At 40.2% G+C, this 22,063-nt stretch overlaps 3 protein-coding genes across 4 annotated transcripts; 1 reads left to right on the forward strand and 2 right to left on the reverse strand.

The window, feature by feature from the left end:
• Positions 1 to 1,731: 1,731 nt before the first annotated feature.
• pdpr (pyruvate dehydrogenase phosphatase regulatory subunit) lies at positions 1,732 to 14,993 on the reverse strand. The gene is made up of 18 exons (XM_026174845.1): positions 14,869 to 14,993; positions 13,634 to 13,910; positions 13,285 to 13,418; positions 12,802 to 12,883; positions 12,450 to 12,613; positions 12,209 to 12,330; positions 11,744 to 11,861; positions 11,247 to 11,396; positions 9,618 to 9,810; positions 9,297 to 9,421; positions 8,919 to 9,074; positions 8,648 to 8,781; positions 6,615 to 6,763; positions 6,416 to 6,528; positions 5,971 to 6,065; positions 5,756 to 5,845; positions 3,923 to 4,105; positions 1,732 to 3,251 (listed from the first exon to the last, which is right to left on the reverse strand). Exons 2-18 carry the CDS (start codon positions 13,897 to 13,899, stop codon positions 2,844 to 2,846), a joined length of 2,682 nt encoding a protein of 893 aa, XP_026030630.1. The 5' UTR covers positions 13,900 to 13,910; positions 14,869 to 14,993; the 3' UTR covers positions 1,732 to 2,843.
• A 247-nt stretch (positions 14,994 to 15,240) lies between these two features.
• On the forward strand, positions 15,241 to 17,938 carry LOC113026275 (THAP domain-containing protein 2-like). Of its 2 annotated transcripts, none has more exons than XM_026174868.1 (3): positions 15,241 to 16,046; positions 16,363 to 16,498; positions 16,812 to 17,938. In XM_026174868.1, the coding sequence occupies exons 1-3, from the start codon at positions 15,451 to 15,453 to the stop codon at positions 16,818 to 16,820; spliced, it is 741 nt and encodes a 246-aa protein (XP_026030653.1). In that variant the 5' UTR covers positions 15,241 to 15,450; the 3' UTR covers positions 16,821 to 17,938. The 2 variants fall into 2 exon arrangements, with proteins under 2 accessions (XP_026030653.1, XP_026030642.1); XM_026174857.1 differs by having other exon boundaries at positions 15,249 to 16,046; positions 16,757 to 17,938.
• A 1-nt stretch (position 17,939) lies between these two features.
• Positions 17,940 to 20,279, reverse strand: LOC113026286 (uncharacterized). Its single transcript, XM_026174876.1, has 4 exons — positions 20,104 to 20,279; positions 19,113 to 19,307; positions 18,948 to 19,024; positions 17,940 to 18,698 (listed from the first exon to the last, which is right to left on the reverse strand). Exons 1-4 carry the CDS (start codon positions 20,131 to 20,133, stop codon positions 18,353 to 18,355), a joined length of 648 nt encoding a protein of 215 aa, XP_026030661.1. The 5' UTR covers positions 20,134 to 20,279; the 3' UTR covers positions 17,940 to 18,352.
• Between the last annotated feature and the right edge of the window lie 1,784 nt (positions 20,280 to 22,063).

The following is a 22,063-nucleotide window of genomic DNA, read 5'->3' on the forward strand; positions in this document are numbered from 1 at the left end:
TGATTAACAAAGTTTTGAGCCTATGAGCTGTTGCTCATAGGCTCAAAACCCCAAGCTGTTGAAAATAGAGATGGGAATTTTGACTGAGAAACAAAGGACACTGGATGCTCACACAGCAATGACGTGTCAGTTAGGCCCACTCTAAAGCATACCCTACCTTACTTTCTGTTTTACCCTACAAGAGACAATAATTTACATAATGAATGCCATGCTGTACTAAAGGTGAGTCCATAAATGCTTTGCTTTCCTTTTTACAATCAACACTGCAGGGAGTGCAGAATTATTAGGCAAATGAGTATTTTGTCCACATCATCCTCTTCATGCATGTTGTCTTACTCCAAGCTGGCTCGAAAGCCTACTACCAATTAAGCATATTAGGTGATGTGCATCTCTGTAATGAGAAGGGGTGTGGTCTAATGACATCAACACCCTATATCAGGTGTGCATAATTATTAGGCAATGTCCTTTCCTTTGGCAAAATGGGTCAAAAGAAGGACTTGACAGGCTCAGAAAAGTCAAAAATAGTGAGATATCTTGCAGAGGGATGCAGCAGTCTCAAAATTGCAAAGCTTCTGAAGCGTGATCATCGAACAATCAAGCGTTTCATTCAAAATAGTCAACAGGGTCGCAAGAAGCGTGTGGAAAAACCAAGGAGCAAAATAACTGCCCATGAACTGAGAAAAGCCAAGCGTGCAGCTGCCAAGATGCCACTTGCCACCAGTTTGGCCATATTTCAGAGCTGCAACATCACTGGAGTGCCCAAAAGCACAAAGTATGCAGAGAGCTCCAGTCCGACTCAGACGCCAGCAAGGTGGAGGTGGAGTACTGGTTTGGGCTGGTATCATCAAAGATGAGCTTGTGGGGCCTTTTCGGGTTGAGGATGGAGTCAAGCTCAACTCCCAGTCCTACTGCCAGTTTCTGGAAGACACCTTCTTCAAGCAGTGGTACAGGAAGAAGTCTGCATCCTTCAAGAAAAACATGATTTTCATGCAGGACAATGCTCCATCACACGCGTCCAAGTAGTCCACAGCGTGGCTGGCAAGAAAGGGTATAAAAGAAGAAAAACTACATGACATGGCCTCCTTGTTCACCTGATCTGAACCCCATTGAGAACCTGTGGTCCATCATCAAATGTGAGATTTACAAGGAGGGAAAACAGTACACCTCTCTGAACAGTGTCTGGGAGGCTGTGGTTGCTGCTGCACGCAATGTTGATGGTGAACAGATCAAAACACTGACAGAATCCATGGATGGCAGGCTTTTGAGTGTCCTTGCAAAGAAAGGTGGCTATATTGGTCGCTGATTTGTTTTTGAACGTCAGAAACGTATATTTGTGAATGTGGAGATGTTATATTGGTGTCACTGGTAAAAATAAATAATTGAAATGGGGATACAGTATATTTGTTTTTTGTTAAGTTGCCTAATAATTATGCACGGTAATAGTCACCTGCACACACAGATATCCCCCTAAAATAGCTAAAACTAAAAACCAACTAAAAACTACTTCCAACAACATTCAGCTTTGATATTAATGAGTTTTTTGGGTTCATTGAGAACATGGTTGTTGTTCAATAATAAAATTATTCCCTAATTCTGCACTCCCTGTACAGGTGAAGTATCACTGAACTAAATCCCTATTAGCCCTGGACCTGGTGCTTTATAGTTCTGAGTAACGAAAGAAAGAAATACGGTTTTGGAAAAACATCTGAAATTATGTCTCAGAAGGTCAGATTTAGAAATCAAATATTTAATTATAAATCATATTTTTAAAAAGCATGACTGAAAATAGAGATTTTGTACTCACTAGTTATACAAAAATACAATTTATTTTGAGTCGCAGTTTCTTTACACAAACATCTAAACTCTGAACCAGGCAAAAGTCAAACCACAAATGTAAGATATTAGATATTGTAGACTCCAGTCACAGAGTTCCTGTCCCATCTTGGCTTCTCTCACCAGCCACACATTCAGCAAAACATCAACAAAACAAAGCATAAACATCGAGTGCAACAATGCTTCATAACGACAGAACATAAATAACAAATTGAAAGTACATTACAACAGGTTCCACACACACCGCAAAATAAGCTCACAACTGACAATGACACTTTCAAGGGAAATGATGGAATTCTGGGAAATCCTGGGAATCCTTTTAACAGGAGTGGAAGTTTAGTAATGGGCAAAAGACTAATGATTATCCCAGGATTTTTTATGCTTCCCAGGGCTTTCCTCTATTCAGGAAAATACCATTTCCTTCATCATCAGGTGTAATGCTGACAAAGTTGTAAAGTGTCTGAATTAAGCCACTCTTTACATCACATCACTCATATCTTTACAGCAGCAAATATATGGTTTGTAAAATGACAATAGAGTCAACAACTACATGGACTGTAGCCATCTGCAGAGTGGGAAGTTTACAACAGTACTGGAGAAGATTGTCAGTCAAATCCCTTCTGGATAGGTTACAGAGAACAAATTGGAAAAAGTCTTCAGCATCTTCTGCTGATGTTGCCTTAACAAAGGCACTTAACCAGAGAGTGTCTCAGACAGCCATGAGACTGTGTTTAAGAGTGAAGCTGGGCAGGGCTGAGAAACAACGGCAGAATTTGATGAGACAAGAGCTTTGTATTTAATGCAGCAAAAGCATCTGGAGCGTATTAAATATTGCACTTTGAAAGAGGGAGATGCAACAAGGAGATTAAATATTAGAGTTACGAGGAGTGATTGTGCATAAAGCCCTCTCATTAGGAGACATAAAAGGAAAGAAAGGTTGGCACTGCAAGGTAAGAGCAGGAGTGGATTTGGTGGAGGAGTGTCACGGGAAAGTTTTGCGTTACTCTGCATCACTTCCCCTGCAGGTTGCTGAGCTCAATGTCATCCTTGCGGCGCTTTTGTTGGGTGAAGAGGGAGCTGAACGGGTAGAGCTTGGCTTTGGCCGGATAGCGCTGACCAGCAATGTCCACCTCGTAGTCCCCGCGGTTGATGAAGTCAGGAGTGATGGCTGTAGGGAGCCCCTCAGGGCCAAGGGGTGGAGACACAAAGCCCAGGCAAACATGGCGCTCCAGGGTGTAGCTGTAGGCGCTGCTGGTGGTTGTCCCCGCTAGTTGATCATTACGATAGACGGGCTCACCCCACCACGGCCACAAGTCGAGCTCGGTGTCATGGTCCTCCAGAACCAGCATGACAAACCGTCGTGTCACACCGTCCTGACGCTGCTGAAGCAATGCCTCACGGCCGATGAAATCTGTGTCCTGATGGAGAGAAAAAGGCAGGGGGTGTGAAGAAGGTGACGATAAATAGAGGAAATTAGGCCCTAAGAACCTTCACTAAGTTAGTGAAGATCAACTTGAGTAAACAACACAATGGCCCTGCTATGTGCAGCTCTGCTGGAGTAGCATAAGACCACCATGTTTTAAAGTCACCCACCTTTTTTTTAACAACACCATAAAACTTAAAACAGTCTGTGAAACCAGCGTTAAACTGTAGATGCCTTTAATCAGCACCGCGCTGACACTGCTCTAAGCAGCAGACAGCTCACCTGATGTTCCACCCTTTCAAAATGAGACAGACAGTAAACTTTACACCTGCTACTTTAAAGTGCCACCTGTTGTGCCTGCGGGTGCAGCCCGGTGACAAATTCCCTGCTGCATCATGACAAAGACTGCACCAAGATGTTGAGTGCTTTAATTATTCTACTCTTCATCTCTCATCTTTCAACCATTTTAAAGGAAAAGAGGGAAAGTTTGAAACTTAATAAGTAGAGTCAAATAAAGCATCTTATGCATTTCTATCATATTGGCAAAGTAAAAATGTAGCTGACTAACTGATCAGTCTATTAGGATGAGGCAGTTCGATGTACAAAGAAAAACAGTCTCCAATATGGGTAGGATCAGATATTATATGTTTAAAACTGTCAACAGACCTTGTCAAACTTGACCCTGAACTCTCGTCCACACTCCAGCGGGGTCGTGAAGGCGTCGAGGTCTTGACCCCAGAAGGCGAAGAATTTCTCTATGCGTAGACTTCGCAATGCGTAGTACCCTGCGTTACGGATCCCGTACTTCTGACCCACTGACATCACCTCGTTGTACACGTGCAGTGCGTACTGTGGAGAGCAGAGGAACGGGTGTCTTATACTCTATATGGCATTTCCGGTACACTGAAATGTGAGAGTGTCATACATGACAGGTTCTCAGTAATCAGACAGAATAAGCCATGCAAAAATCATATCACTTTTAACCATTAACAATAAAAACACAACAACACATGTGTGACACTGAATTATCACAATTTTAAGTCCTAGAGTCCTGGTGACTCTTTCCTACATTTGCTACAAGAAACTGGATATTTTCTAGGATTTTCCTCTGGAAGTTTGTCTTGTGAAGATACTTGTATTTTATAACAACAGAGTCAAGGCAGCTAAGGACACTTTGATTCTCTTGGGACTTTAATTGGACATAATTTGACAGTATAATTGTGTAATAAATGTTTTATCCATCCTTACACCATTTTCTGCTTTTAAATGATCGTTGTAGTATAAAAAAATAAAAAAAACCCTCCTCTTTCAGCCATTCCTGAACTTCACACTGCAATCATCCATTTTGAAATTTGAAAATCTTCTCTGGTCCACCAAAACCTTCAACCACAACTCTGATCCTCATAAAAGGACAAGTTAAACCCTTGATTGTTTGTGTTTTTCACTCATTCATCCTTATCTTCTCACAGTCTAAGGTTGATTCCTTATTAATACACTTTTACTTCTACCACCTAATAAAGCTTTTTTTCAGTTCTTTCCCAGTAATGATGTATTACAAGAAAAAGATCAGAATCAAAAGATATTGTCAGAAATTTTTGAATAATGTTTCATTTTTTTAATCCTATGGCTATGCTTAACTCATTCACTGCCATTGACGTCTATAGACGTCAATTACGTTTTTCAATGGGAGGGGCTAGAATACAACCTCGGGCAGCTTGTCAGTGAATTTTATTTTTTCATATATTTGTAAATAAATTGTTTTGATAAAACATAACCTTTCTCAGTGTTATTTCTGTTTTATAGAAGTGAAAAACTATTTTATATGTTAGAGGTGTCACAAAGCAAGAAATATTAGTGTCAAAGGCACTTTTCTGCTTGAAATGTATTTTTCACAAAAAGCTCGTTTTCTCCCTTTTTTTGGTCAAAACAGGCATTTTTGGTGGAACCCACCTCTCTTCTACAGCTGATTACTAAAGAATGGAAAATGGTAGAAACAAGCTTTTTTTTTTTGGATGAAAGAAGAGAGTCTGTTCTTCATTTTGGTAGGTTCAGCGTTTATATGATCATAACACACAGTTTTCTGTGGCTCTTCAAAAATGAGTAAAAATGCTCAAAAACCCTGGCAGTGGGGAGTTACCTGATTTGAAAATGGCTGGCAGTGAATGAGTTAATTAATTTCCTGTGAAAGTAAAAAACAAAACAAGAAGTGTTGTTTTTTTGTAAATGACTTGTTGTCACCCACACTTTGGAAAACAACAATAGAAAAACAATACTTATTTCCATCTTTGGCATTTCAAGATAAAACCCAAGTTATAGAAAAACTAAATGTTGAAGAATAACGGGGAGTTGTGTGATTAACTGTAAAAAAAAAAAAAAAAAAAAAATTATATATATATAAAAAATAACAACTCATGTAACATACTCATGGGTTGCTGTCACTTTATCAACCATCCTGTGACGAGGTATCTATTAAATATCTGTGTGTGTGTAGGACTGCACCTCAATGGGGATGTAGAGCATGAAACCTGGTTCCCCAGTGTGAGTCATGCTCATGACTCTGATCCCGTTGGCATAGCCCACACTCATCTCCTGTAAACACACATGCACATAAACATGGTCAGTTTACTCCTCTTGGCAGGGTGAAGAGACAGACTGATGAAACAGTCATTTAAAAAAAACAAGCCATCAGCTTTGCTGTATCTAGCTTTCCCTACCTTACAGAACATGGAGGGGAAATGGTCAGGTGTCATGGAAACATATGACAGTTCAGCAAGAACATCCATAGCTCGAGGTCCAATCAGATTTAAAGCTGAGAAGAATAAGAGTTATAAACACTTAACAGACTTTCTGGTTAACAAAGCCCACATCTGATGTTATATTACACATGCAAAAACAGAATCTGGTACAACTGTTGCTCACATTTTACACAATTAAGATGACTGCATTAAAAATACACAAGATCTACTTTCAGACATGTAATTAATGCCATCCCTCCACAGACTTCATCCCTCTGGTGTCTGATTTTTAAGGTTATTTAAATAACTGGGTTGCAAGTCGACAGTGGATTGTTTTGACTTTTTGCATTGTTTCTCCTTTTAAATGTTATATGAGCACTAGATGGCGATATCAGAGCAGAAACCCCAGTTGCTGCATGCGTACCAGTGTACTTCCAGCTGACATCCTCTAGGTGGAGGTGTGGGTCATTAGGCATGTGCTTCTTTATCCAGGACCAACAGTGGACCTGCTGGTCCGTTGGAGAGATGATGAAGAAGCTGGACAGCAAATGAGAAAGTAAGCAATTTTTAAAAAATCTGTCATGTACTAGTATCTACAGTGCCACTGCACAGATGTTTCAAACCTGTTCTTGCTGAGGCGGACCACACTGCAGTCGTTCTCATAGCCACCTCTCTCATTCAGCATGCCGGTGTGGACAATGTGTCCAACGGGAACATCCAGGTCATTGGCACAGAGATGTTGCAGCAGTTCCAAGGCTTGGTCACCTGTTGACTGAGCCATCAGGACAGAGCAGAGGATTTAACCTGAATACTTTTAAAGCTACAGTGGGGCAAAAAAGTATTTAGTCAGCCACCGATTGTGCAAGTTCCCCCACCTAAAATGATGACAGAGGTCAGTAATTTGCACCAGAGGTACACTTCAACTGTGAGAGACAGAATGTGGAAAAAAAATCCATGAATCCACATGGTAGGATTTGTAAAGAATTTATTCGTAAATCAGGGTGGAAAATAAGTATTTGGTCAATAACAAAAATACAACTCAATACTTTGTAACATAACCTTTGTTGGCAATAACAGAGGTCAAACGTTTACTATAGGTCTTTACCAGGTTTGCACACACAGTAGCTGGTATTTTGGCCCATTCCTCCATGCAGATCTTCTCGAGAGCAGTGATGTTTTGGGGCTGTCGCCGAGCAACACGGACTTTCAACTCCCGCCACAGATTTTCTATGGGGTTGAGGTCTGGAGACTGGCTAGGCCACTCCAGGACTTTCAAATGCTTCTTACGGAGCCACTCCTTTGTTGCCCGGGCAGTGTGTTTTGGATCATTGTCATGTTGGAAGACCCAGCCTCGTTTCATCTTCAAAGTTCTCACTGATGGAAGGAGGTTTTGGCTCAAAATCTCACGATACATGGCCCCATTCATTCTGTCCTTAACACGGATCAGTCGTCCTGTCCCCTTGGCAGAAAAACAGCCCCATAGCATGATGTTTCCACCCCCATGCTTCACAGTAGGTATGGTGTTCTTGGGATGCAACTCAGTATTCTTCTTCCTCCAAACACGACGAGTTGAGTTTATACCAAAAAGTTCTACTTTGGTTTCATCTGACCACATGACATTCTCCCAATCCTCTGCTGTATCATCCATGTGCTCTCTGGCAAACTTCAGACGGGCCTGGACATGCACTGGCTTCAGCAGCGGAACACGTCTGGCACTGTGGGATTTGATTCCCTGCCGTTGTAGTGTGTTACTGATGGTGACCTTTGTTACTTTGGTCCCAGCTCTCTGCAGGTCATTCACCAGGTCCCCCCGTGTGGTTCTGGGATCTTTGCTCACCGTTCTCATGATCATTTTGACCCCACGGGATGAGATCTTGCGTGGGGCCCCAGATCGAGGGAGATTATCAGTGGTCTTGTATGTCTTCCATTTTCTGATGATTGCTCCCACAGTTGATTTTTTCACACCAAGCTGCTTGCCTATTGTAGATTCACTCTTCCCAGTCTGGTGCAGGTCTACAATACTTTTCCTGGTGTCCTTCGAAAGCTCTTTGGTCTTGGCCATGGCGGAGTTTGGAGTCTGACTGTTTGAGGCTGTGGACAGGTGTCTTTTATACAGATGATGAGTTCAAACAGGTGCCATTCATACAGGTAACGAGTGGGGGACAGAAAAGCTTCTTACAGAAGACGTTACAGGTCTGTGAGAGCCAGAGATTTTCCTTGTTTGAGGTAACCAAATACTTATTTTCCACCCTGATTTACGAATAAATTCTTTACAAATCCTACCATGTGAATTCATGGATTTTTTTTTCACATTCTGTCTCTCACAGTTGAAGTGTACCTCTGGTGCAAATTACTGACCTCTGTCATCATTTTAAGTGGGGGAACTTGCACAATCGGTGGCTGACTAAATACTTTTTTGCCCCACTGTAAATGCATTAATTAAAATTGCCTGCATAATTTAAAGAGAAAAAAAAACCCCAACAACAACAAAAATTTTTTCGAGTAGCTAGTACAAACATACATACATAACACTGATAAATATCATATGCTAGCTGGGTATGACCACATAGACAACAGTAGGTAGCACAGCAGCAGTTTTTCCCCTCTCTGCAACCCAGTTCTAATTCTAAGTTTTCCAAAGTGGTTCATGACTCACAGTGAGTTCGAATTTGGTGAAGGAGGACATGTCGATGACACAGACGGCCTCTTTGCAGCATTTCACTTCTGCTCCAACTATGTCAAACCAGTCTGGCTTATAAAAAGTCTTACTCTGGTCCAGGGACAGCAGATCTACAGAGAGAAACAGTCCAATTCAACCAAGTAATTTAATTCATTAGACAAAACTGCCTTAAAATCCGTCAAAATCATTTGCAGTCCAAGACTTTGACTAAAGTATTTTTGTACCACTGCTTCTCACTGAGACAAACCTTTTCCTGGAGGAACAAAGTACTTGGGCCTTTCAAAGCCATGTTTCTCCATCCACCGAGCCCCCTGAGTGTCCAGGCGGTCGTACAGAGGACTGGTCCTCAGCTGGCGTCCGGTCTGGAAGTCCCACCGGGGAACCTTCAGCTCATACAGCAGGGCTGAACATTGACACACAAATATTAGAAGGAGAGATAGCAGAGCAAGAATTAGAATATACTGCACATTATAATAAATATCCAACACCTATAGGATTTATAATAATTTAGCTAAAGCAACAGCAGAAATTAATTATTTAAACAGTACACCAAGGTTCAGATGACTATACAGCCTTTGTCTACTTAAAAGCATGAACCAAACACCCAACAAGGCTCACTACTCACGCATGACTTCCATCACTCTGTGTCTCAGGAAGGTTCGGCTGCTCTGCAGGTTGCCAAAGCGTTTGATGTCCAGTGGCCAGACATTGGCGGTGGGGTAGCCATAGGTCATCCACTCTGCCAGGTACCTGGATACCAAACCACACAACAGGCCATTTATCCCTTCTTGTAATGCAAAAAAGGCACGTCCACAACACAGTCTTGATCGCTGCAACTGATAAACCATGGCTGAATTATTTCAGGTGACCCAGTATTGATCACGTGCTTACGTCTAGTCTTAACAGATACAATATATTATATATATATATATATATTTGTTCTTACTTTCCAGCCCCTCCAGCAAAGGCCAGGCCTGAGGAGTTCATCCCTGCCAGCACATAGTACCCAGACACACCTGGGGTCTCACCCATCAGACAGCGCATATCAGGTGTGAAGGACTCCGGACAGTTGACCAGCTGATGGATCTCAGCTGACTCGAGACTGGGCATTCTCCTCAGCAGGGCACTGAGCATCGGCTCTGAAGGCGGAAAACAAAAAGTGCTCTAAAATGTAGCAAATGCAGATGATAATTTAATACAGTTCACTCTAATTAACTTAAACAACCAACCACACCATAACCAAGAAATATTAGTGCTGCTTCTTGTTCTTTTGCTCACCTCTATTGTTGTACAATTACTGAAAAACCCTGAACCACCTCTCACCATAAATCATCTAAGAGTCTAAAGGTTCCAGCTGCAACCTTAACCCATGTTGTTCCATCAACAGTCCAACATGTTATTCCAAAATAAATGCTGAAAATGAAAATTAAAAAAAAAAAAAAAAAAAATCTAAACCTAAAGACATCCAGGTTAGTAACACATAAGAAAAAAGAAGGCAGCAAATCTTCATATATTCGAGAATCCATAACCAAGGTGTTTTTGCCCATTAAGATGACATATTTTTAAAAATTTAATAATGGATTAACAAAATAATCAAATGAATTGCAGTTCTAACAATATCTATTACAATACATTAATATAATATACATTCATAAAATACAGTACATTCTAACATTATATATTGTGATGGATTCTTTCAACAACCTTTTCAACCCCTACACTTATAAGATAAAATAAATGGAAAAATAACGGCTTCAGAGCGGTCGATCACAGACTGGTTTGGTGATGTGTGCTGCTATAATAAACTCTTGTTTTTATGGCAGCCTGGTATGAGAAATCTCACATTACTGGTTTAAGGCCAAGGCAAACAGTCAGGTGTATTTTTACATGTGTACAGAGAGGTGGGTCAAAATCATTTAAGGTAGCCTTAAACAGAGGTGGATAAAAATAGATATGCCCAGTCTTGCTTGCTTCCTCAGTCTTCTGTAGCTGTTAAATGAAACCAATGAAGGTCTGACTTTGTGTTGTTATTTGAGAGGCAAACCTCATATATAATTTTCAACATTTTAAGACGCAGTCTACAACTGTGGCTATTTTACAGCTAAGAAAAACTAAACACACCTTGCCTTTGTGCTACATTAATGACAGGAGAGTTGATCAAGTGTTCTTCCTATTCAGTTACTCCAGCCATTAACATTATACAATTCAGTGCTGCGGGCAAGACTATTTCAGCTGTCACTGGGCAAGCAGCAGAGTATTGTAAAGTGCCCGACTAGTATTGTAAGGTTAAAGTCCTGCAATATTAGACAGAAAACACCAACAACCTAGTAACTCAATTTGCGCAAGTATTCAGTAAAGATTGGTAGGAAAACGTCCAATTGACAGGCTGAGACCCCCAGCAGAGCCAGGCTCATAGTGGGTCAGCAATCTACATGAAAGTGGTAGATACAGCTGTTACTAGAACCTGACATTCAACATAGGTCGATAAACCATGTTCCTAAAGCTGGGGTTATTTATTTGGAACAATTTTTAATGAATAAAAATACAACATTAATACTTTTTTTTTTTTTTTTACCAAAGTGATCCCAGTCCTCCTGCATGTTCTGGATCTCCAGCTGGTTGCGACCCTCAGTGAAGATGGGTTTGGGGTTTTTCTCAAAGCCTCCTGACAGAAGGCCTCCCTGCCACGGCCGTGCATATATCCTGCCATCCATATCAATCACCACTAGCAAAGAGACACATAGTTAGAAACATCTCCTGGCTGGACTTGTTTTTAGCCTTTCAGCAGGCATTACCATATTGCTAAGCACATTATTTGGCTAAGTAAAAAGGTACAGCCTGTGCCCTAGTTTTTTCTTTTTACTATGGGACTAAAAAAAAGGACTAGACATAATTGTCGATCTGATATAAATTGCAATTCGTTAATTAATTTGCCAAAAAACAGGAAAAAAAAAATCATGAAGTGAATGTTCTTTAATACAGACACGATTTCAGCTGGCTACACAAATTGGACTTTAAAATTCAATAGTGTCTACTGCAAAGGTTACTTCCTAGCTTTTTAATATGTGAGACCTGGTGTCTTGGGTGGAAGTGGCTCCTGGAGAGGTTTGGTGAGGAGGTAGAAGTGTTCACATCCATGGAGGGGAACTGACACCTTCGTCTCACTAGCCTGGCCCAGCTCATAAGCCCACTGGAGCAGAAACAGTCAGAGCAACCAAATACAATCAGAACAATGTGTAGAAACAAGATACTTATAGTCACCATAGGAAACAACTGCTTCAACTAGTTTCAGAGGGAAAAAAGATTATGAAATAGAATTAAATTATTATTATTATTATTATTATTATTATTATGATGAAGGAGAAGGAAAAAATTGCTGCCTGTCCTGCTTACATATTTTTGACCAAGCATGACACTGAATTTCCACAGAAACAAAAGTAATTCCAAAATGTTTACAGAGGGGTTTTTCTTTTTTGTCACAGATTCCATTTCTCATAGTTTCAGTCTTATTAATGCATCTCCCATAGAGCAATCTACCTGTCCAGCACAGCTGACAAAATATTCACATTTAATGGAACCACGGTCAGTCTCTACAGCTGTTACACATCCCTTCTCTACCAGAACCTGCTGAACACTGGTTCGCTCCATGATCTGAACCCCTGAAGGAGAAGAAAGAGGAAACAAAGGACAAAAGAGGAGGTTACAATTATAGGGTGGGCCAGCAACAGCAGAATACACGATTTATGGTCTACCAAACCAAACTGCAAGTTTGTGTTACCTTGTCCAGCTGAAGCCACAGCAAGGGCATGGTTAACATCTGGTGGAGACACGACAGCATCTTCAGGAAGGTGGAGTGCGCCTACCAGGTCATGAATGTTAACAAGGGGGTGGAGTTTGGCCACCTCTTTAGGTTTAATAATATTACAATTGATCCCCATTACCCTGTGAATGAAGTGAAAGGGTCAAAAGTCATTTATGTTTTTAAATCAGTGAAAGGGGACAATCAGCTGACACTATTATTATTTTAAACAAAAACTTTTGAGTCCCCAAAAGCTTGTCCTCACAAAGCCACTAGAGCTTTACAGCTTAATCCACATAGCTGTGGTCTAAAAACTAACTACAGGACTTACTTCAGCCTTGATGCGAGGCGCTTAAGAGAAATGAAGCGATCCTGATTTTGAGCCAGACACAAAGACCCTGTCTTCACATAACCTGCAACACATACCACACACCACATATGACTCAGTCTATAATTAGTATTCTAGCTTTGCAGCTTGTTTATTGCTGGTGCACATCAAATGATATCTCGGACTTCAACAAATCTGAAATGTTTCTAAATGCATTGAGACAGAAGGCAGTATGTCACAATTTGCTCCCTTGTCTGTTTTATGCTTTAGAAGCTATAATCTGGGAAGATACAAATGCAAACTGTTCTATAATCTAAATTAATAATTAACATTTTAAAAAATATGTGGTGATGTGCATGTGGGAACTGTTAACTATCAGCACCAATAGTAAAATGGTGAAAAAGCAAACCCTTCTAAGAATAAAATAGTTTTAAAAAATTAAAAAAGTTAAATATGACAAAAGCCAAATTCTGTAAATCATCCCACCTGTTTTAACCCCCGTCTCCTCCTCCAGCTGCTGGTAAAGACTACTGGAGTAGTTGGCCATTTGACACTCGATGGAAATGGGCTTGGCCACGCTGACAATACCAGCACATAGTCTTGTTGTTCCTGCACCAAGTCTGGTTAGGATAATAATGGCCAAGAAAGTATTAACACAACAATATCAAATCTAACATTTCTTTCCACTATCACCTCCTAATGTTAAAGCTATCCCTACTCTCATATAATATCAGTGGTCTGAGTCAATAACATAAAGAACATCTCTCTCTTCGTGCTAATTTTAAGACAACAAACACAATGGCTTATCTGTAATTTGTTGAGCTGAAACACTCACCTGCCCTGCTCAAGTAGTACAATATCAGTCCAGCCCAGTCTAGCCAGGTGGTAGGCCACTGATGTTCCCACAATACCTCCTCCACAGATGACAACCCGGGCCTGCCTGGGCAATGGAAGCAGCTGGGAGTCTCCACTGACAGTCAAACACCGAGGGGAAGTCCAGAGACCCCTGCCTACCAATCTATACCCCGTCTGGTGAAGCAGCCGCAGCCGGGGGAGCATAACAGGGGACAGAGCCCTGGAGCTCCGCACACAGCTGGACATAGCTGTGCTTTCTGCAATAAGAGACACGGGATCTAAAGTTACTCTATAACCTTAAATAGAGGACAGTACCACAGTGAATACAGCAACAATGACCCTAACTTTACAAATATCATGATATAATTTTAGTAACATATGATCCGTTTTCTACAGTTTGCAGGGTGTGATATAGACCTCTTGTATTATTTTAAGTTGCTGTATTTTTTTTAATCTGAAATAATTTGATATTTGCTGTAGATAGGGTTGTGTCAATGTCACAGTTTCATTTTAATTTGGCTAGGTAGATACTAATAAAATTATTACTACACCACAATCTATACATCTCTGACAGTACTGCTGACCTTTTCTGCTAACAGCATGGATTAGTTTGCGTTCTAAAGTTGCTATGTCAGGGCCTTTGAAAGTGTCTACTATAAACCAGATTCAATTGTCAACACTGGAAGTCGCTAGTTTCCATAAGGTTACAAAGATGCACTGCTGTTCCTAAACTTAAGTTGCTACATTTAGCTTAACCAGACATAATCGAAAGTAAATACAACATTAAACACTTTGAATAGGGCCTGGGAAATCAGCAAGGTGAACTTACAACAGTCCTTCAAATGTCTTGCTTGTATTATAAAGACTGCTGTTAGCCTTGAAGCACTGCTTTAGCTTTACTTGTATTCTTAGCAGCACAGCTAGCTTTAGCTAACAGCATGTCGGTATCTTTGTGATTTTTTGTGATATTTAGATTAGTGGTAGATACCTAGCAGACGTGTAGATGACCAAAGTCACGCACAAAGTTCCTAACATTTGGGGGGTATGTGTTGGTACTACTAAAGTTAGCACTACTGATAATGTTAGTAACATAGCACAGCTTAGGCTATCGAAAAGCTAGCCAATGTTTATTATTTTTGCTAACACGACGGCTAAACCAGGCAGAAAATCTTCTCTAATCATAACACTTATTTTTCACAACTACATTAAACTTACCGATTTAGTTAAGTCCAGTGATTATGATATTTCAACAGAAGGATAGTCACTAAGGTGTAACTGAAAGCCAAATTCAGAGACTCCCGTTAGTTAAGTGGTACCTCTTCCGGTATAACCCTTCAAAATAAATTACGTCTGCGTCTTTTTAGAATGGCTTCAGTAGCGGTGGAGCGGTTATCAGCGAAAACATTGAACTCATCCAACTCAAATGCTTAGGGTATATCTAGAAAGTTGCAAACCTACTTATTGTTAATCTAATTATTTTTTCTAAAAATTTTATTTTTTTTCTATTTTTATTGTTTGTTTGTTTTTTTTGTTTGTTTTTTTTGTTTTGTTTTTTTTATCTCGAATTTACCTTTTCTTCCTGCCCCTTGTGCTGCTGTAACAAATTAATTTCCCCAATATGAGATGAATACTAAATTTCGCAGTGTGACTTTTAAAATATGTTAGGTTGCTGAATTGTTGCTGCAATGGACTACTTGCACTAGGGCATGTGACGTATTTCCGTTTCCAAATACTACCGCTTGGGCATTTCCGGTATGTTTGTTTATCTATCGTTTGCTATGCTAATGTCGCTTCAGAATGAGTATAAAAAGGAAAGTATTTAAAACAGAATATTTTCAAAAACAAGAGAAGAAATACTCCGAGCATTGCTGTGTCCCACTTTGTTCGGCTTCAGCCAAATTTAACGGCATACTAAGTTTTCATGGCTTTCCGACCCTTTCCGACTTGAGAAGACAATGGCTGGTAAACATACGACGGGATCATTTCACGATTACCTCTCACACCAGGGTCTGCTGCAGACACTTTGCCAGTGATCAACTCATAGAGCCAACAACCCTCGGTGGTCGAAGGCGGCTTATTAAAGGTGCTGTACCAACACTTTTTGAGTGGAATGGCTATAAAGTTGAACCACCGCGGCCTGGTGTTTGGGAGAGAACGGAGCGACGCCCAGAACTAGTTCCTCCTGACGATCAAGAAGACCACAGTCTTACAAGAGATCATGACTACTGCTCAGTCCCTGAGCCGTCTGCATTGGACATATCTGCATCAGCTGCAGAAGACCTGTCCAAAGACGTGGAGACTCTGAGGAAAGAAATACAGGAGTTACGTGTCCAGCGAGAATTTGGGTTACAGCGTTTTGCTGGCTCCGACACTGACATCCGATTCTATACCAGGTACACCTAAGTTCTATCCAAGCTAACTGTTTAAAATATACCAAGGTCACCATCAGTTAAATTTAGAAAGTTTTTCCAGTCTTAATGAAAACAAAATAGATATTTACTTTTTCTCTGCTGACTGTATGTTTCATCTAGATGCTTTAGTATTTAAACGATATTCTAATGCTACAGATAAAATACAACACCAAATACTCTTAATCAAACTATTTTATACAGCATGTCATTAGCATATTTGTCACAGTTTACATTATTTTTATGTCAGTGTGTAATGTTAATTAATGATTGACACGATGTATGTCTCTCTCGTGAATAGATTTCCAAGCTATGATCATTTGATGGCATTTTGGTTTTTGATTGAGCCTTGTATCTATAAAATGATCCGGGTTTCAAGAGCCAAGTCAGCTGCCAATCGGAATGAAGAAGTGTTGACACCTGCACGCACATCAACGGTAGGTTATGGGTTTGTTGGTAGTTAGAACTAGAGGTGTAATGTTATTGTATTTATGTACAATAACATTACATTATGTACAATAGCGCTAGACTCAGTATCCTACATACATACACCTGTGTACTACAGCACCTCATTGTTTACCCCATGGTACAGTGTAGTATGCATAACCATTACAAAACATTTAGCCAAGAAAAGCATAATTTTACTAGTTCATAGCTTAAGGAGTAACATTTTCCCTTTTGTTTTCACCTTCCAGAGGCAGCTGCTACAGCCAATTGACGAGTTTTTTCTTTTCCTGGTTTTCCTGTCAGTTGGTTTGAAGGAGAGGGACCTGGCACACCGATTTACCATACACCAGTCCACAGTGAGCCGCATTATTGCAAAATGGACAAATTTTCTTGCCACTGTACTGGGGTCTCAATGCATTTGGCTTACACGTGAAGAAGTGCAAGCTTACCTCCCTGAGGAATTCAAAGATTTCTCAGACACCCAGATGATCCTTGACTGTACAGAGCTGAGGTGTCAGACACCATCCTCACCACTTCTCCAAAGTGAAATGTACTCTTCGTACAAATCCCACTGTACGATGAAAGCCCTGGTTGGCATAGCTCCACATGGTCCAGTGACATTCATCTCTAATCTGTATGCTGGTTCGGTTAGTGACAAGGAACTATTCAAACAATCAGGCATTGCTGAGAAGTTGACTGAAGACATGGCAGTGATGGTAGATAAGGGCTTCCTAATCACCGATTGTTGTAAATGCAAAGTGTACTGCCCACCTTTTCTATCGAAGCAGAAGCAGATGCCAGCATACCAGGTTAAGGAGACGCAGGCCATAGCCAGACTCAGGGTACATGTGGAGCGAGTCATTATGAGGATAAAACAGAACAAACTTTTTGATAGCATCATTACCATGTCACATGTTTACAATATCAACCAACTGTTTGCAGTAGCATGTATGCTGTCAAATTACCAGAACACAGCATTAGTTAAAAAAATGGGTTAAGTGAGACAAGATGGTTTTTTCCCAAGACACCGGTGCCAGTACAAGTAACTTATGGAAAATGACCTGCAGCTGAGGCCACTACAGTTGCATTTCTTCCTTCTCAGCTGACAATACTTGATTACAGAAATAGTACTTGAGTGCTGATAGTTGAGTTTCAGTTATTAATAATTCAAATTCATTGCAAATGTTGAATGTTAATAATACTGTTTAATTATACTACTATATTACTATTCAGATTCAACAAAATTGTTTATCAAAATTATAAAGTAAATCACTAAATCGTTTTAAAATCATCATACCATTTGTCATTTTCTTCATTCAGTTGTGTTATTGTCTAAATGTATATCAGTATGCTAGGCATGGAGTTTTAAATACTTACCATGTAAATAAGTTCTGCACAAATTCAATCTTTTAATGTGTGTTTTTAAAAAATGAAATTGATGCCATTGCTTAAATAACTGTTTATTGATTTCACATAAAAGTAACATGTAACAACAAAAGAATTCATGAAATATATTGCAAATAAAACCTCAGTTATTTTGTTCCAGCCAGCCTGAAGGATCTGTTTTCCTTTTTGCTATGTTTTCACTGTTCATTTTTCCCCAAACACGGGTATCTTGGCATATATATGTGAAAAAATAAGTAGTCAGCCTTTTCTCTGATTGCATTGTGCACATCTGTATCCATGTATATTCTTTGCACTAGGTAGTCCTCTTGTGCCCACACAACAAAGTCACACCACTGCATCCCACTGATGAGCAGTTGTCCTTGCACTTGCCAATAATATGCGTGGCTCTTTTTTAGTTTAGGGGTACCACATTCCATTTGCACATATTTGCAGTCAAATTACAGAGTTACAGACAAGCTTTTCGGATGCAGAAGCTCTTCTTCTGAGCACACAAACACACAATCTGATGGCAAGATGTCATACCCCTCCAGAGGCAAGTGCGGTGTTGGTGGTGCATCACGGTGTAGTGTGATGTACCGGGTTGTCAAAACCAGCTGCTGATATGACAGAACACTGCCCTCCTGCACCAGCCCAAAGGCACTTTCCACAAGGGGCTTGTCAGGTCTCATGTTCATTGTGGTCACAAGTGGCCTGTCCTCAATATTAAATTTTGCATATGCCTCCGTTATTCTGAACAAGCAGGGATCTGGTAACGGACCCACCATGCCTCTGTAGAAGCCACTCCTAAAGAAAACATCAATGACAATAATGTAAGAAAGAAGGTTATTATACTGAACAACAACTAAACTAAAAAGGTGTAAAACAGTGGTGCATAAGTTAGAGACTGGGATGTATATGTACATGACTGAGTTAGCAGTCTTCAGAAAGTGTAATGTTGTATGTAAATTAATACCTATTCTGACACATGTATGTATGAACAAATAGCAACATACATTTGTAACACATGAAACCAAATTTTACAAATCTAATTACCGTACTCCAGTCTGGGCCACCCTATTTGGTACCGGCTTAGTGAAGATCATGGAGTTGATGGGTCCTGGCTTCACACCCTAACAGAAGACACATTTACTATGGATGGTGTTGCTGTTCATATGTAAACATGGACTAATTCAAAAACTTTAACCTCATTTAAATTACCACTGTCCGTGGCTTGTGCCATTGCTGTTCAGATTCCATGCAGCTATGCACAGGGGGGACAACTGGCACTCTGAGTTGTGAGTAGTGTGCTGTTTGGAAGAGCAATGCCACTGTGTGATTGCACATAACAGCGCCTGCCACACAGGAGCACTCGCTATGTGTCAGTACCACCGGCGATGAATCCAGAAGCTTAATCTAAGAAGAAAGAACGAAAATTAAAAATGTAACATCTTCATGGAAGAGCCGAACAGGAACATAGTTCAGTGTTATGGTTACTACAGGCTTACCCTCTTGAATGCTTAGTGTTTCTTTCTCTCCCTATTAAAACAACAGCCATCCTTGATAACTGTAATAACTTAGATTGTGTATATTTGCAGTATTAATTTGGTGTCAAATGTTTCTGATCACCCACACACGTTGAGTAAACTATCCGACTAGTCAAATTAGGAGTGATAAAGCAGGGAGACAAGGAAAACATTCAAGTTGATGGGCCTTTAGGAATGAACTTAACTAATGCTTAAATAAACTGAACCCCAGTGAACGGGGATTAACAACTTTACACAGCTTCCTGCCTGTGTGGTGCCTCACTCTTCCTCATTGACTTGTAGCACAGGGCTCTCACACCGACCTCCCCTGACAACCTGTCTTTATTGGACACTGAATAAAGATACAAGTACCATTAGCATTATTTCTGTATTACTCATGTCAGCACGTCTTAAACATATATACTTTACACTTAGCAAGAGTAGCATTAGGTAGTTAACTACCTCCTTAGTTAGCCAACTACCTAACGCTATTATAACAGTGTCTAACAACAAAAGTGACATTAGTTAAGAAAACCTCAACTATAGTTTCGGACGACATAAAACACCGTTTAAGAAAACATGTAATATAGAGAATTGACATCAAATGAAGGACATAGCGGAGTAACGTAGTGTTTGCATTTGACGTTAGCTAGCGTTTCTTTGTCGGTTAATTTACGTTTTCTTACCTTCGTAGTTGTGTATATATGATGCAGCATATAACTTAAATCCTTTATCTAATTGCTGGCCGGGGTAGTCGTCAATCTGCAAATCCGATGAACATCAGTGATGTTCAATTTTGGGAGCTCTTGTAGGCAGCGAGTGTGGAACGTCGCCATGGTTTAACCACACCGGAAGCACTGGGGCAGGACTACATAGAACGCGGAAGTGATTGTGCAAGTTATTCTTCTCTTAAAGATATCAGCTAGGTTTGCACATCTGGAATATTTAAACATGTCTTTGGTTACATGGGGCCATGTACCTCATTATCGAAGTTTTTTTCTTTCTTTCAACTTCTCAAAGTCAGATTTATCAACACAACTGTCTATGCATACTTACAGTGTTAGGTATTCTGTACAGGGTTGGACACTCCTTTGCCTTGAAAACAACCTTAAATTATCTTATTATTGGTTTAATAAGGTGCTGGAAACATTCCTCAGAGATTTTGGTCCATTTTGACATGATGGCATCACGTAGTTGCTGTAGCTCTGTCAGCTGCACATTCTTGATCTAAATCTTCAGTTCCACCACATCCCAAAGGTGCTCTATTGCATTGAGATCTGAGACTGTGTGGAGGCTATTTGAGTAAAGTGAACTCACTCCAACAGGTAATACACTAGATGTTTCTTAAATGTGATGTTCAAGAAACATCAAGTGCATTAACTTTTTGAAGCTGCCTCTACTCTAAAGGAATATGAACATGGCCACCAGCAATACGCAGAAAGGCTGTAGGGTTTAAACAATGCTCAGGTGGTAAGGGGTCCAAACTGTGCAAAGAAAATACCCCCAATATGATTACACCAGCAGCAGCAGCCTGAACTGTTACAAGACAAGGTAGGTTCATGCTTTCATGTTGTTTAAGCCTAACAGAATGTTGCACTTCTATATTCATTGGACCAAGGCAGTTTTTCTAGTCTTCTATTGTCAAATGTTTCTGAGCCCATGTGAATTGTAGCCTCAGCTTCCTGTTCTTCGCTGACAGGAGTGGCACCCAGTGTGGTCTTATGCTAGTGTAGTTCTGCTTCAAGAGTTGACTTGTGTGCCCAGAATGGCCAGAGGTCGACCATTCTTCTCCGACTTCTGATATCAACAATAAGCATTCTAGAGATGGTTGCGTGGGAACATCTCAGTAGATCAACAGTTTCTAAAATGTTCAGACTAGCCTGCCCGGCACTAATGACCATGCCAAATTCAAAGTCACGTAAATCACTTTTCTGACACATTCTGATGCTTAGTTTGAACTTCAGCAGGTCATCTTGACCGTGTCTGCATGCTTAAATGGATGACTGAGTTGCTGCCATGTGATTGGCTAATTACACATTTGTGTTGATAAGCAGTTGAATTGGGAAACTTAAGAAGGGGCTGGCAAGTGTGTATTGCAATAGCATAGAGCTGGGCCTGCACAGAGGTAACCACTGAGGGGAGCCAAAAACCTTCTGTATAGGATTTGTAAGTATTGTCTGCATGCTTCTGTGGCTGCAGTGTTCTAGTAAAACAAAGGGTACTAAATATGCGTTCCAGTCTATTTCTAGTTCTAATTAATATTCATGTTCACAAAAGGTAGAAATATAACTTACTCTCAGGAAGCGCTCCCTCATGTTAGTGAAATTAACTCCCAGAGGGTTAGTAACCCTGTTACTACTGCTACCCTATTTTCAAGAAGGTCAAAATGCAATATTATAATGCAATTAAGAATATTCTATAAGTAATTCAACTTTTTCAGCAGGTTTAATTTTACTGTTAATTTTGTTTTTACCTTAAATTGTCTGTACAATAGTCCAGCCTTCTCATTCAGTTTCACATTTTTTCACACAAACAAGGGAGAGAAAAATTAAATACATAGCAACAAAGTTCTTTTGAGATTTCACACGTAATCAGGTTAAACTGGGATTTGTAAAGAGGTGAACCCATGTCCACTGTGTATGGGGG

Source organism: Astatotilapia calliptera, chromosome 1 (genome assembly GCF_900246225.1).
Source record: "Astatotilapia calliptera chromosome 1, fAstCal1.2, whole genome shotgun sequence".
Taxonomy (NCBI): Eukaryota; Metazoa; Chordata; class Actinopteri; order Cichliformes; family Cichlidae; genus Astatotilapia; species Astatotilapia calliptera.